The 15,228-nt window shown below is 45.9% G+C and overlaps 1 protein-coding gene across 1 annotated transcript in view; it reads right to left on the bottom strand.

Annotated features, from left to right (window-relative positions):
- Positions 1-13,407, bottom strand: part of GPR39 (G protein-coupled receptor 39) — a 261,205-nt gene extending 247,798 nt beyond the window's left edge. The window contains exon 1 of the mRNA XM_005898080.3: positions 12,050-13,407. Within this exon, the coding sequence (XP_005898142.2) occupies positions 12,050-12,905 (856 nt within the window). The 5' untranslated portion in view covers positions 12,906-13,407. The remainder of the gene's footprint in view (positions 1-12,049) is intronic.
- Between the last annotated feature and the right edge of the window lie 1,821 nt (positions 13,408-15,228).

Here is a 15,228-nt window from a genome sequence, read left to right as displayed (position 1 = left end):
TAGGTATGGAGTGTGGTCAAAGACTCCGTATTTTACAGTTTCCCAGGTTATGTTGATACTGCTGATCCATGGACCACATTGTGAATATCAAGACTGTAGAGGACATCTCTGGAGTAGTGATGTCTAATTAACCACCCTATTAAAAATTCTGGTGCCAAGAACCAGTTTATTTCATAAGCAGCCAATACTCCCCAACTCTTCATCAAGGGTATTTTTAGGATTCTCTTTCTACAAGTCTTTGCCTCTATACTTTGAGGCCTTAACTAAAGAAATATCGAGCTCCTCAAAGAGGAGAACCAGCACTCTCATCTCTAAAGTCTTAATGACACCATGCACATTTTAGGCTTTTGTAAATACTTGATGAATTAAGCACTAAAATGAAACATGAAGACCTGCTGGACAATTTAGAGCAGTGTAAAGCCAGTCCACGAGGGTTTCCTGGAGGAAGAGACCTTCAAGAGATACAGTAATGAGAAAAACTCCAGATCCAAGGAGAATAGGCTACTTCTTTGTAACTTTTTCACCCTCCAGAAAGCAATCTTCAATCACCACTTCACTTACCTCCCCTGTCAAGACAAACTTGAGCTTAAAAAACAATGACAATACATCCACTGTCCTCTAAATATATAAAATATGCAGCCGTCAGTTCAACATGATATTTAATCCTTCAGAATTGAGGCACATAGAAAGTCAACCCATAAATTTCTTAGAAAGCTTTGTTTCTGCTGAGTATATCATGTCTTCCAAAAAATAATAATATATAAAAGCCAGAGAACAAATGACCTTGGTTCTACCCCAACACCCTGTGCGCAGTGTCTTATTTCTAAGGTAAGCTGGATTCTTTCCACTTCACTACAGAAAGAGGATGGATTTTCTCTACAAATTCAGTGAACTTCATCCCTCCCAACTGGGCTTGACTCCTATGTCTGCGTGCTTTTGGTTTCATAGCCAGTTAGACATTTAACAAGTACAATAGCAATTTGATGCTGCAGCCTCCTGATTCCCAGACTATGCTACCACCGCTGCTCTCCAGCCACCCAGCCACTCTTGAGATGTGTAAAGCAGCATGATGAGATGTCTGGCAGGTTCCTGTCTGCCAGAATGGCTCTTACACACAGGAAGTGCAAACAGGAAATTCTGTCAGGCTTCTCAATTGGCAGAAACCTTAACCGAGACATCTCTCTCTCTTAGACTTGCTTTCATCACTGTGGTTGGTTCCCACTGTCTGCCCCTGTTTTTTTTTTATTTTTATTTGAAGCTATTAATAAATGATGAAGAATGTAAGCAATCTGCCCTGGTGAGCAGCAAAGCTGCCCAGATATTCACTGATTCACCAAACATTTATTCAGCACCTTCTAAGCCAGGCTCTGAGAAAAAAGAGCTACTTGAAAAATGATCATTAAAAGATGAACCCACTACAGACCTCCTCTTTGACAACCAAAGGATCTAGGGGTTCAAAATTCTAGCTGATGGGGCTCAAACCTGCAAATTTTGAACTCCTCAAACAAGAGAAAATTCCAGAGAAAATTCCATGGTGCCCTGGATCATGGTAAATTTCCTAATCCCTGAGCCTCAGCAGATGTTAATAAATGGTGGGTAAATTCAGGAATGGCTGGCCGTCAGGTAAAGGTCTTAGAAGGTGGGACTCTTCACAGAGAAGTTTCCAGAAATTAGGTTTGGAAGATATAACTAAGGCAGGACAAGTGTCTACCTTGGAGCCACCTTATCAGAGTTTAGAGAATGTATGTTTTCTATTGTCACATAACAAATTAATATAAATTAGTGTCTGAATTATTATCTCACAGTTGTGTGGATCACAACTCCAGAGCCAGTATGGCTGGAATCTCTGCTCTGGGTCTCATGGAGTCAGCCAAGCTGAGTTATTTCTGGAAGCTCTGGGGGGAAATGCACCTCTCAGTTCATTCAGATCCCCATTTCTTCGCTGGCTCTCAGCTCCTCAGGACCACCTACATTCCCTGCCAGTGGTTCCACACATCTGCAAAGCCAGCAGTGGAAAAGTACTCCTACCTCCCACCTATCTTGTGATCTGATCTCTGACATGCCCTGTATCTGACTCCTAGACCTAGATTTAAAGGGTCTTGTGACTTGATTAAGCCCATGCAGGAAATCTCCCTATTTTAAGGTCAACCGATTTGGGAACTTAATTACTTCTGCAAAATCCCTTCATGCAATGCCTTGATTAGTGTTTGACTGAATAAGTGGGAGCAGATGTATGTACACAGGGGGTCAGGAATTCCAGGAGCCATCTCAGATTTCTGCCTACCCCAGGGCAGCGGGGGAAAGGCGGGTAGAGCCAAAGTGACTTCCTGAGGATCGCAGTTTGTACAATCTCCCTCCTACCCAAGGGCAGCAGCCACCACTGGGGAATTTCAGTTCCTTCACTTTCGAAGCAGTTCCTCCTAGGTGGCTCAGCGGTAAAGAATCTGTCAATGCAGGAGACATGGCTTCGATCCCTGGGTAGGAAAGATCCCCTGGAGGAGGATGTGGCAACCCACTCCAGTATGCTTGCCTAAACAACATGAAGCCACTCACAGCCACTGTGTTCCCAGACCAAAATAAAAAATACGGGTATGCAAAGTCCCTGATCTCAGGGAGCCCCGAGAATAGTTGGGTGACAACACCTGTGATGCCATCTGAGAAATGGGGCCTCAGATGGCTCATTATTCATAGGAAGGTCAGTGTAGGAAGGCTTCAAGGAAGAAGTAGGGACTTGAAATTGTCACTGAAGAATGAGTACACTGAAGAATGACCACTGCACAATGGAAATAAGTTGGAACACAAGTTCCCAACCTCCAGGATCCAATGCCTGATGATCTGAGGAGAAGCTGATGTAATAATAATAGAAATAAAGTACACAATAAATGTAATGCACTTGAATCACCCTGAAACCATCCCCCTATAGGTCTGTGGGAAGAAATGTCTTCTATGAAATTGGTACTTGGTGCCAAAAAGGTTGGGGACCACTGAGTCAGAGTGACTATGACCGAGCCAGCTCCTAACCAGAGCCTATGTGATATGGGGGCAGTTGGCACTGCCATGCTGGGGACACGTGAGGAGCTGAATGGAAGCAGAGTCATTCTCTGGCCATAGAAGGCTGCAGTGATAGCAAGACTTGGACAAGCCAAGAGCCAGGGACATGGATAATGGCAGGAAGAACTAACTGGCATCAGCTGCTCTTCCAGGACTGTGTCCCCACGAAGGATTGTCTCTTTTCTACTCTGGGAACATGACCAGGCCTGTATTTTGACTTCAACTGCCGTGTGACAAATGCTATCACCCTAGGAGCAGCAGCACATCTCTAACTATGCATCTTTACCCCTTCAAGCCCTTCACTGACTTCCAAGGAGACATGGCAAACCCCTTAGCTATGGTCTTATCTGGAACAAGCTGCGTGGTAGTAGATCTCGTGCACCAGACTGGGCTGGTTACATGGCAAAGGGAGAGCTACAGAGTTTAGCCATCCTTCTGCACCCTCCTGAAGGCTTAAAAGACAACTGCCTCATCAAAAGGTTAAGAAGTCCAGCTTCTGGGCTCAGAACTAAAAACAATACCTTTGGACAAGGCAGCACTTGCTTCTTAATTCCCCTGGGGTGGCAAGCCCTCTGGTTAAGATTTGAGGGAGATAGGTACAAACAAATGCAATTAAGGGGGAAATAAAAACATTGGTTAGCGACTTCCCTGGTGGTCCAGTAGTTAAGAATCCGCCTTCCAGTGCAGGGGATGTGAGTTTGATTCCTGTCCGGGGAACTAAGATCCTGCATGCCACAGAGAAACTAAGCCCACACTGTGACTGCTGAGCCTATGCCCGCTTGCTGCAACGACAGAAACCCACACACCACAATGAAAGATCCCACATTCAACAGCGACCCATGTGCTCCAACTAAGATCTGACACAGCTAAATAATAACAAATATTTTTTTCAAAAAAAACACATTGATTGAATACTTTTAAAATATTTCCCCCACTTCATCCTCGTTCCATTACCCTCAGGACTCTCTTACCAACAAGTGGTGAAAGGGCCTGCTAAGAAGTAATTTTTCAAGGTGTCTTATTCCATTATCATCCGGTTAAACAGAGTGTAACAAGGACTGTTAAACAGCACCCTAATCACTTTCACTGTAAGGTAACTCTTGGCAGGTACATATGGTGAACGCTGACATTTAAGGGCTGATTAACACAGACTGTTCCTTGGCTCAAGAGAGATAAAATCTTTAATGTCCTCCACAATGTCTTTACTTTTCAGAGACCTGGGCCAAATCAGATCCCTTTCAAGAGAGCATCTTGGGATTCCCTGGTGTTTCAGTGGGAAAGAATCCCCCTGCCAATGCAGGAGACACAGGTTCGATACCTGGTCCAGGAAGATCCCACGTGCCTTACAGTAAGCCCGTGTACCACAACCACTGAGCCTATGCTCTAGAGCCTGAGAACCACAACTACTGAAGGCTGCAAGCCCTAAAGCCCATGCTCTGCAACAAGAGAAGCCACTGCAATGAGAAGCCACCACACCATGATGAAGAGCAGCTCCTACTGTCTGCAACTAGAGAAAAACCCACACAGCAACAAAGACCCAGCACAGTCAAAATTAAATTTTAAAAAAGTTTTTAAAGAAAAATGAGTCCTAAAAAAAAAAAAAAAAAAGAGCACCTTTAGGTTTGGACTAATCCCCAAAATTGTGAGGAATGATAAATTTCCAGAGGAATGCATGCCCAAGGGTAAATAGAACATCATTTCCAATCCCAAGCTCAGGAGCATTTAAGTATTTATTCAGTCAACAATTTTCCATTGAACATCTGCTGTGTCTGGAGAAGGCAATGGCATCCCACTCCAGTACTCTTGCCTGGAAAATCCCATGGACAGAGGAGCCTGGTGGGCTACAGTCCATGGGGTCGCGAAGAGACGGACATGACTGAGTGACTTCACTTCACTTCTTCTACTGTGTGCCAGGCATTACACACAGTGGAAAGTAAAGAACAGCTCCTGCCCTCAAGGAATGAGAGGGAAAGCAGACATCAATCAAATGATTTCACCACTAAATGTAAAATTACAACTATTGAGTCCTGTTTCAAGGGAGGTTTAATCAAGTCAAGGAGGATGGGCCATGCTTCCCAGGAGAGATCTGAAAATGCTAATTTGGTGAAGGGGCTGGCAGGTTGAGGTAGAGCATGGAGCAAGGCAAAAAAGCATTTCAGGCAAAGCAAACAACACATGCTAAGACCAGATGGTGACAGCGAGTGAGCCTGGCCATGGTCCACTGAAGAACTGGAGGAGGGTCCTGGGGCAGAGCAATTAAGTGGTGTTATGGGCTGAACTGTGCCCCCCAAATTCATGGGGTAAAGCCCTAACCCCAAAACGTGACAACGTCTGGAGACAGAGCCTTTAGGGAAATAATTAAGGTTAAACGGGATCAGATGTGCTGGGCTCTAATCCAGTTAGACTAGCTTCCCTATCAGAAAAGGAAACCGTACCAGAGATCTCTGTCCCTGTTCCCACCAAACAAGGGCCTATGAAGACTCCGTGAGAAGGCTGCTATTTACAAACCAAAGAAGTAGGCTCACCAGAAACCATCCCTGCCATGTCCTGGCTCTCCAATTTCTAGCTTCCAGAACTATGAGAAAATAAATGTCTGCTGTTTAAGCCACGCCACCTGTGGTATTTTGTCATGACACTGCAGCTGACTAACACAACCAGAGAAACACACCCCATGAAGCTGAAGGAGCAGCTAACCATGAGGTCCTTGTGTTAAGGATTTTGATTTGCGACCTTGGAGCCATGGGAAGCCACTAAGGGACCTGAACATATGCAGCTGGGAACGACTGCATCAGTGGGACCCAGCGGCTGCAGCAGGGTCTCCCTAGCCAAGGGTCAATGCAGACGCTCCTCCAGTGGTGACAAACGCAGTCAAGGTCCCTCAAAGTGGAAAACGGACTCCAGGAGCTCAAGCTCTTTGAAGGTCCCTGCAAACGAAGGTGCCAGCAGCAAGCAGGGCCCAGGTGAGGCTGAGCACATTGATTTACAAGAACTCACAGTGGCAGGTGACCAGCCTTATCTCCAGTGTTTAGTATGCAGCCAAGGAGTAGAAGCAGAGAGTCAGCTGGGTCATCCCAGGGCTGCAGATCATCAGGGGAGGTGGATAGAAGGAAAAGGTGGAGAGAGATGACAGTGTCATCCAAGCGGTGGGTCAGAGGAACTTGCCTAGGGGGGCGAGACAGGGCTCCTTGACACCCAATTCAATATACTTGCTCTGTGCCATCTCTACACGCAAAAAGCCTTTTATTCTGAGTGGTTTTAGCATTAATAAGCTGAATGCACTGCTCAGTGAAGGCCTCCGCTGTCTTATTACACTTTGCGCCCAAGAAGTATGCAATGAAGACAGATGAACAGACTTGCTAATGAATGGGGACTGGGCTTCCAATAGTCCCTTCCACAGGAACGATGCATCTCTCCAACAGAGAAATGAAATCATTGAAGCAGCCTGATTATAAAACTAAAATAGCATCATTATGTCTGTCTGCCAGGGTGATCGCAGAACACTGGGAATTTATGACAGACATCACAAATAGAAAAATAAACATGAAACGCCATTTATTACAGCCACATCCACCCCAGTGAAGGGAGGAGGTCGGAATTTGAATTCTTGAGGCAAAACTCTTTTTTTCTTGAAATATCCAAACATTTGAGTCAAAATAATCTCTCACATTAAAAATGTCACTAATTTAATTTTGGTGATATTTCCCTGAGAGACTGAGTTGGCATAGCCCTTTATACATCAGAGAAAAAGTCTTTGCTAAGAAAATTAATGACACACACATGATTGTAAGACCAGAATTTAAACTAGTCAAGAAACAACTATTTAAATATTCTTCGGACACTTCAGAGTATTTTAAGGCATTCATTTCCATGTAATCAGTTGATACACACAAGGCTATAGAGATTGATTTTTCAATTAATTATATTTCTGCGTATGGTCTGCACATAGGGTGCAGAATTTCATGAAGTCAATGAAAGGAAAGCTGCAGAAACACAGGAATCAAATGACAAGCCACTGACAAACGAAGGTTTAGCCGAATTAGACCAGTTAATCCTAAAAGGAGGGGAAATTGACAAAGATGATGCGAGGACAGGAGCTTCAATGAGGGTGAATTAAACAGCAAAGAATTAAGAGAAGCTCTTGGGAGAAAGCTTTCTTTATAAGCTTCCTGTTCTAGAAAATCAAACACAATGGCCATCAAACCTCTTCTGTCAGAAAAATTACATCCTCCAAAAAGCATTTGTTTCATTCTGAAAAAAAAGTTATTATAAGAATTCACATATGATTAGAAGCTACATATAATAAAATATGACTAATTTCATAATTTTCACTGCTGTTTTTCACAATGACGTCCCAATAAAACCTCTTTTCATGGGAAATTTTGGACTCCATTTTATTTTTTTAATTGGATGATAATCATTTTGCAATGTTGTGTTGATTTGTGCTGTACAATGCAAATCAGTCATAATTATATATATAATTATTTTATTTTAAATATATATATATATATATCTCCCCTCCCACCCCCGAGCCTCCTTCCCTCTGGACTCCAGCCATTGTCAACATCTCAGCTTCCTCCATCTCTCCTATGAATACATGACTTTGACCTCATATCTGGGGTCTTAAGACTCAGAGGATATGATTCTGATCTCCTCCCTGCTTCTCTCTGACCCACCCACAAATACTCAAACACGCATCAGTTTTCTTTTCAGAATAGTTCAGTACAACGGCAACTCTCAATTTTTTTTTCCATCTAATACACATGATGGACAAAGTCTATATTCAACATATCCCCCACAATCAACCCAAACTGATGTGCAATTCCATCACCCTCTGCAGTTCCTTCCCTTTCCCTCTGACTCAGGAGAGCAAACCAGAATTTTTAAAAAATAAATAAATAAACTGTACTTATTACAGAGTCCCGGTGGCTAAGACTGTAAAGAATCCACCTACAATTCAGGAGACCAAGGTTCAATCCCTGGGTGGGGAAGATCCCCTGGAGAAGGGAATGGCTACCTACTCCAGTATTCTTGCCTGGAGAATTCCATGGACAAAGTCTGGCAGGCCACAGTCCATGGTGTCACAGAGAGTCAGACACAACTGAGCTACTAACAACACCAGCCTCCATGATGTTTAATTTTTTAATTTCACAATTATCGGTAAAAAAAAAAAATTCATAACTATCTTTGAAAGACAATCATAAACTTACAGATCCTTAGAAAGTAGCCGTAACTGAGTCCCAATCACTTTATGCTCTTGGAAGCTACCAATTACAATGCTTCTTTTAAAATACTCTTATTTCACTTTGAGTGGGTGACATCTGACAGCAAGCCACATGTACAATAAACACAAACATGAACGTCTGTGGACCAGGCATTGCACAGAACTCCAAGTGAGTGTTCAGAAAGACAAGATGGAAGGTCTGGGAAACCCTCTTGAAAGGAAGGCTCATTTTGCATATTCTCAACAGCCAAGGTATAGAGAGAAAAATGTACCAGCTCCTTGCTATCTTGGCATGGGACAAGTTATATTAGCAGTGACCATACAGAAAGAAATATGTCTAGAATTGATTTCTTACTGAGCTGACAGGAGGCAAGAAGGGACACTCATGTGTCCAGAAATGTGCATTTTCACATTATTATTGTTCTCTCCTGCAAATTGCTTGAGAGCTAGGAGGTGTCTCAGCATCTCTTTCTTGTTTGGATATCCCAATTTATTTTCATTATTCACCAGCCAAGAACCTCAGCTAGACTGAGGCACAATAGCAAAGGATGCAGAAAGGAAAAATTAATAACATTTTCTACATAGACTTCCTCATCTTGAGTAGATTTATGAATTTCCCTTCTGTTATGCAGAAGTTAGCATTTTTTAACAACGGGAGGAGAAAATCCTTAATGGTTTTTTTTATTGCCTCCAGAGCTCCAAAAACATCTTGCGCTGTGTTGTCATTTACATTTCACATTAAATGCAAAAGATGTTTGAAATGAGCAAATATTTGTTTTAATTTGATACATCTGTTAACTGAAGTGCTAAAAAGACAGCTAAATCACTATATTAAATTCAGCGATTTGTAAACAATTTATATTTTCATTTGTCCTGGGTTAAAAATGCCCCCAAAACATACGTTTTATGAAACCCACAAAGTAAATTGCATTGTATCAATCTGATAGATGTAGACCATGATTCCTTCCTCTTCATTCCATTAATTTATTTCCTAACTTGAGTTAATTAGTGAGGATCCTATTTTCAAAAGCTCTTTGAAATTCATTGGGAGAAGGGGACATTTGCAAGAACTGCTCTGCAAACCTACTGCAGAGGCAACAGGCTAAATACAAATGGTAAATTCCCCCAAGACATTACCACACATTGAGCACCTAATTGCGATTCAACAATCTATGCAGGGAACACAGTGGGTGATTAATATATAGTTGTTACAAGAAACGGGGAGACAAGGAGAAGGAAAGAATGAGGGCAGCAGAGAGAACAGACCCATCCTCAGCAATTAGTAACTGGATGAGATGATCTCCAAGTTCCTATTTGTCTCTCCCTAAAAGTCTGGGACGTTCTGATTTCATGTCTGAATGGAGACAGAACTTCAACTCGGAGACTGACATTGACTTGGAACAATACCCACTAGGAGAAGAACAGACATCTACTGAGAGAAATTTTTTTAAAAATTAATAAAAAGAGATTGGTACGATAGAGAACAAAGAGAAATTAATTATTTTTGTTCTTGGTCAAATGGAGTCTTACTTCCCAAATTAGAGTGGGAGGTAATGTCCTGTACTCAAAAAAGGAAAAAAGGAAATTTCTTCACGCTAAAGTATGAGTTACTGCTAGCAGTTTAAGACATGCCTAAAGGTATATGGGGGAAGAAAGAACTAGTCTTTCAATAGATATTCAAACAAATCCAATGTCTTGTTTCTTCCTGGAATATTTTGGGCAGAAGCCAGTGGGTAAGAGAGATTGAGTCGGGTTGGGTGCCCTCCCTAAGTCCCTGGACGATGTCACCCAATACAGACGCCTTACTCCAGTTTCCAGAAGTTCTGCTTTATTTCATTTTCCCTTCCCCTTGAGCTTATGAACAAGCCACAGGAAACCACTTATTTCCCTGCCCTTGTAATAACAGAGAAACAAATCTTGACTCTTTATTAGATCTGCTTCTTTTACTTTAACATATGTATTCTATCACTTTCGCTACAAGAATGTTGCCTATAGCATGAAATATACAGGATGGACCACTCTCAAGGCTCTATGTTTAAAGACAAAACGTTTTCCCATTCATATAGAGATAAAGAGTTGCAGAACAGAATAACATTCATCTTATTGCAGGTTTATAGGAACATCATAATCTTACCAAACTTACCTGTACATACAGCTGCAAAAACAAAGTCTTACTAAACAAAGAAGCTTGCAACAACCAACCATATCCCTTCCCTTTTAACAAAGAAGTTTGAATTCTAACTCAGGTAAGATGTTTCTATGGGACACTAGTCCACCATCTATTCAGTCTGCTGGCTTTCCAAATAAAGTTGCTATTCCTTGTCCCAACAACTTGTCTCTCAATTTATTGGCCTGTCATGTGGTGAGTGATAGGCAACTCGGAAACACCCCAGAGAAACAAGGTTAAAATCTGGGAGCTGCACTTAAGTGCATTTGAACTAGGTTCTCTCTAAGCCTGAAATTCCTCTTCTATGAAATGGAAATATGTCAAAAGCACAGCCCCTGATGCAGAATCAGGCATCCTCAACACGCAAACTCCCTTCTCTGATTTTGCACAGCTACAATAAGATCAGGTCCACTGTACAGACACAGTGGAAGCCAGGGGTAGGGCTGGGCCAAAACCCAGTTCTTGTCATCCCTCTTCAAGTGCCTTCCATCTTTCTTTCTTGTCTAACTTTCACCCTGGAACCTGTTTCTCAGGTTTCCCACACCAAAACAAACAGCACCATGATTTATTCCTCCTCGGATGCCACACTGGAGAGGGGACTGGGGAGAAAGGGAAACATTTGTTCCATCAACTCCCCCTTGACTCACACTCACACACTCACAAGGATATCTTTTTCTCCTTTCTGCTAAAAAATATTTTGAAAGACCCTTTGCTGCATACACTTTGTGTGTTTCTGGGAAAGCCCAGTCTCTCAAAGGGTGGCCACCAGGACTCTCTTCTAAGGTCTTGGAGGGCTACTGATCATGGGCCCCTTCCCTTCCTGGCACACAGAAGGATCTGACTCAAAATAGTTGCATCACAACAAAAGTTTGGGAAACAAACCAAGTTCTCTGCATGGAAATTGGGTATCAAACAAGTCGCAGGAAATCTGGGAAGCCAGATTTCCTGCTTCAGACAAACAAGCCAGCCCGCTCCCGCTATGTTTCTATGCTCTGATAACAAACAGACCCACCACGACGAACACTCAAGCACTACCCAGAGAAGTGGGTGTCTGAGAGCTCCACTTTCTTAAGACTTGGGTAGGAAACCACTTTGGGGGAACAAAGTCGCAGCCTGGAGAGTGTATTCCTGACAGCCTTGTTTCTGAGAAGGAGGACAAAAATGGGAACACAGTTCAATTGCCTGAGAAAGGTTGCCCCGGGGTTAAGATGGGCTAGATAAGGATGCTCCCTTCCAGCCCTGCAGAACTTGGTCCTTCTCAGAGGACTTGCACCTGTCCTGAGTTACCTAGTTCAACCCTCACGTTTCTCAGTATTATCATCGCCATTTTACCTAAGCTGTCGGCCAGCTGTGACTCGGCCAGCAGTCACAGAGCTGCCACTGCTGAACGTACCTAGACTTTCTGACTTCTGGTCAAGTGCTCTTCTGATCATAACCCCAGTCTCCAAAACAGAGAGAAGAAGCATCCAGAGGCTTATATCCCTGCCTCTTCAACCTCAATGAACTTAGGTTCACACTTGTAAGGCAAGGCTTGGGTTAAGAGGACCTTGGGGGCAGTGGTGGGGTGGGGGTGAGGTCTGCTCCCAGGAGGCCCTGCACCCCGTACTCACTCAGGAAGATGATGGTCTGCCTCCGGGCGCTCCTGCTCTCCTGGCTCTCCAACTTCCTCAGCTGCAGCTGCTGCCCCTGGGCAGCCAGGGTGCCCTGCTTACTCCTCCTAAGCACCTGCATCATGCTCCAGCACATGAAGGCCACGGAGACCAGGACCACAAGGTAGACCACAAAGGCACTGAAGATGCTGGACTGGAACACTGTCCAGCGGCTGGACAGATTGGTACAGATAGACATGTTGGAGCTCTCCGGTTGCTCCTGGTGGCGTGTGCGGGAGCGGTTGCAAATGAGTCCCCGGTGACTGGGCACGTTCACCAAGGGGTACTCAACTCCCATGGCAAAAAGCAAAGGCAGCGCCACTAGGGCGGAGGTGACCCAGACGAAGCCAATCAGCAGTTTCACCTGGCAGGGCCCCGACATGGCCTTATACCTGAAGGGGTGGCAGATGGCGATGTAGCGCTCAAAGCTGAGGGTCAGCACGTGCAGCAGAGTGGCATAGCTGCAAGCCTCAAAGAGGAATGTGTGCACCTTGCAGGACACGGTGTAGCTGGGTGTGGTCAGGGGGTTCCAGATGATGCTGTAGAACTCCATGGGCATGCCGATGAGGAAGACCAGGATGTCGGAGCAAGCCAGGCTTACCATATGATCTGTCACCTCCTTCTGCAGGTAGCCTTTCTTCTGTAGCACCTGGGTGACCCGAATGGTGACACTGTTCCCCAGGATGCCCACCACGAAGATAACCAGGTACACCAGGATGAGGGTGATTTTGATCCAGGTGGCCACTTCGAATTCGGGAACGTGGCTGTGATCAATGACCTGGGAGCAGTCCCTGCTGGGGTGGCTTGGGGAAGCCATGAGGAAGGCAGTCAGCCAGGCAACCGGGTCCAAAGACCTTCTCAACTTCCCTTCCTCCTCCCTGCGGAGCCCAAAGTTCTCAGCTGCAACTCACCGGAGTGGGCGCAGGGCTTTCTCTAGCTCACCTGGAAAAAGTGATTTGGGATTTCAGGTGCTTTTATGGAAACTTCCTGGGGCAGCCCAAGCTAGCCGAACCGGAGGCGCTTAGGGGTGGGGTTTGAGGGGGTGGTGACTGGGCGAGGCGTGGTGAGCTCAGAGGAAGGAGGTTCCAGACTCGCTGCAGCCAGTCAGCCCACAGCCGCCAGCTCGCAGCCCCTTCCCCTGCAGGTTCCCGGCGCTATGTTCGGCTTCTCTCCGGCTCCCCTCCAAGCCACCTGGCCTTTACTGGTCAAACCCACCCTCCGGGAGCACGGTTTCCCGTGCAGAGAGGCTGGAGGCTGGGTGGTAAGCGATTAATCATTAACTATCGCCGCCTGCGCTCCCGGCCCCGCAGATCCACCCAGCAGGGGTTTGACTCAGCACCAGGCACTGTCCCGAACTTGGCTCGGGAGCACGGGGCGACGGCTGGCCCCACCTTCCCCGCCGCCCAAGCGGCCACCACCGAGTTAGCGTTGCCTTCTGGGCGCACGCGCATCCCAGCCCCGGGAGGCGCAGCCCGGGGGGAAACTGGAATGCGCTCCTGGACTTAGAGTCCCCGGCTAAGGCCCAGAAAGACCGGCTGCCCCCTCCTGCCTTGGGATCCCCTTCAAAGGTTGGGCCGCCACCACCACCAGATTGGGGGGCCGGACCCAGGCGCCGTCCAGTTGGCGGGGGCCCCCGGAGCAGCCAGCAAGCGCACGCTCTTTGGTGCCCAGCCGTCGAGCCCTGGGGTGTGCTGACAGTGAACGGTCAGGCTATGCCTGGCTGGAGCTGCTGCCCCAGGAAGTCTAATAAGGTCGTCATAGAATCCCTGCCTTTGCTGCAAAGCCTCTCGGCGGCGTTTGCACAGGGCCTGCTTCGCGTCCCTGCCTAGAGTCCCGGGGAACGAGCGCCAGGTTCCTTCCTTTAGTTTCACTCTGCTGCCCAGGCTCCTCCCCAGGCAGCGGCGGCGGGGAATCTCTAACTGGGGACGTGTAGATGCATAAGGATGGCGCCATCCACCGGGCGCTTCTGGCAGGAAGCGCGTCCTCAGTCCTCCTCCGAGGGAGCTGCGACCGGGACATCTAGGGCAGCAGGAGGGGTAAACATGACATTAAGAATCATGACGTTTTCCCTCTTCTCGGAGAGGAAAACCTTTCCGAGATTTTAATGGACCCATCTTCCTCTTCTAATTCTAAAATCCGAAGGAAGGCTGCCGCGCGCGGGGGTGGGGTGAGGAGGTGGGGGTGTCTGGTGTTGGGGGAGGCTTTCCTATGCATTGTAGAATATTTAGCATCCCCAGGTCTCCTGCACCCCACACCCAACCGTCACCCAACAAGGACAGCCAGGATGTCTCCAGATGTTGCCAGTTGTCCTCTGAGGAAGCAGAACTGGCCCAGGTGGAGAGCCACTGCCTTGAAGAAAGAAAACAGATCCTCTTTATCTGTTCATCCTGAGGGCCTAGCATAGACCTGTCCAAAAGAGAATCCTTAAATTATCACAGATTTTATTTTCTTGGGCTCCAAAATCACTCTGGACAGTGACTGCTGCCATGAAAGTTATGACAAACCTAGTGAAGTGAAGTACCCAAGTCGTGTCCGACTCTTTGCGACCCCATGGACTGTAGCCTACCAGGCTCCGCCATCCATGGGATTTTCCAGGCAAGAATACTGGAGTGGGTTGCCATTTCCTTCTCTAGGAGATCTTCCCAACCCAGGGATTGAACCCTGATCTAGCATCTGCCTGCAATGTGGGAGACCCAGGTTCGATCCCTGAGTCAGGAAAATCCCCTGGAGAAGGAAATGGCAACCCACTCCAGTATTCTCGCCTGGAAAATCCCATGGACGGAGGAGTCTGGTAGGCTACAGTCCACTGGGTCGCAAAGAGTCGGACATGACTGAGCGACAAACCTAGGCAGCATATTAAAAAGCAAAGACATCACTTTGCTGACAAAGCTATTTTTTTTCCAGTAGTCATTTATGGATGTGAGAGTTGGACCATAAAGAAGGCTGAGTGCAGAAGAATTGATGCTTCCAAACTGTGGTGCCGGAGAAGACTCTTGAGAATCCCTTGGACAGCAAGGAAATCAAACCAGTCAATCATAAAGGAAATAAACCCTGAATACTCACTGGAAGGACTGATGCTGAAGTTGAAGCTCCAATACTTTGGCCACCTGATGCAAAGAGCCGACTCAGTGGAAAAGACC

This window comes from Bos mutus, chromosome 2 (assembly GCF_027580195.1).
Source record: "Bos mutus isolate GX-2022 chromosome 2, NWIPB_WYAK_1.1, whole genome shotgun sequence".
Taxonomy (NCBI): domain Eukaryota; kingdom Metazoa; phylum Chordata; class Mammalia; order Artiodactyla; family Bovidae; genus Bos; species Bos mutus.
This window is presented reverse-complemented; position numbering and strand designations above follow the sequence as displayed.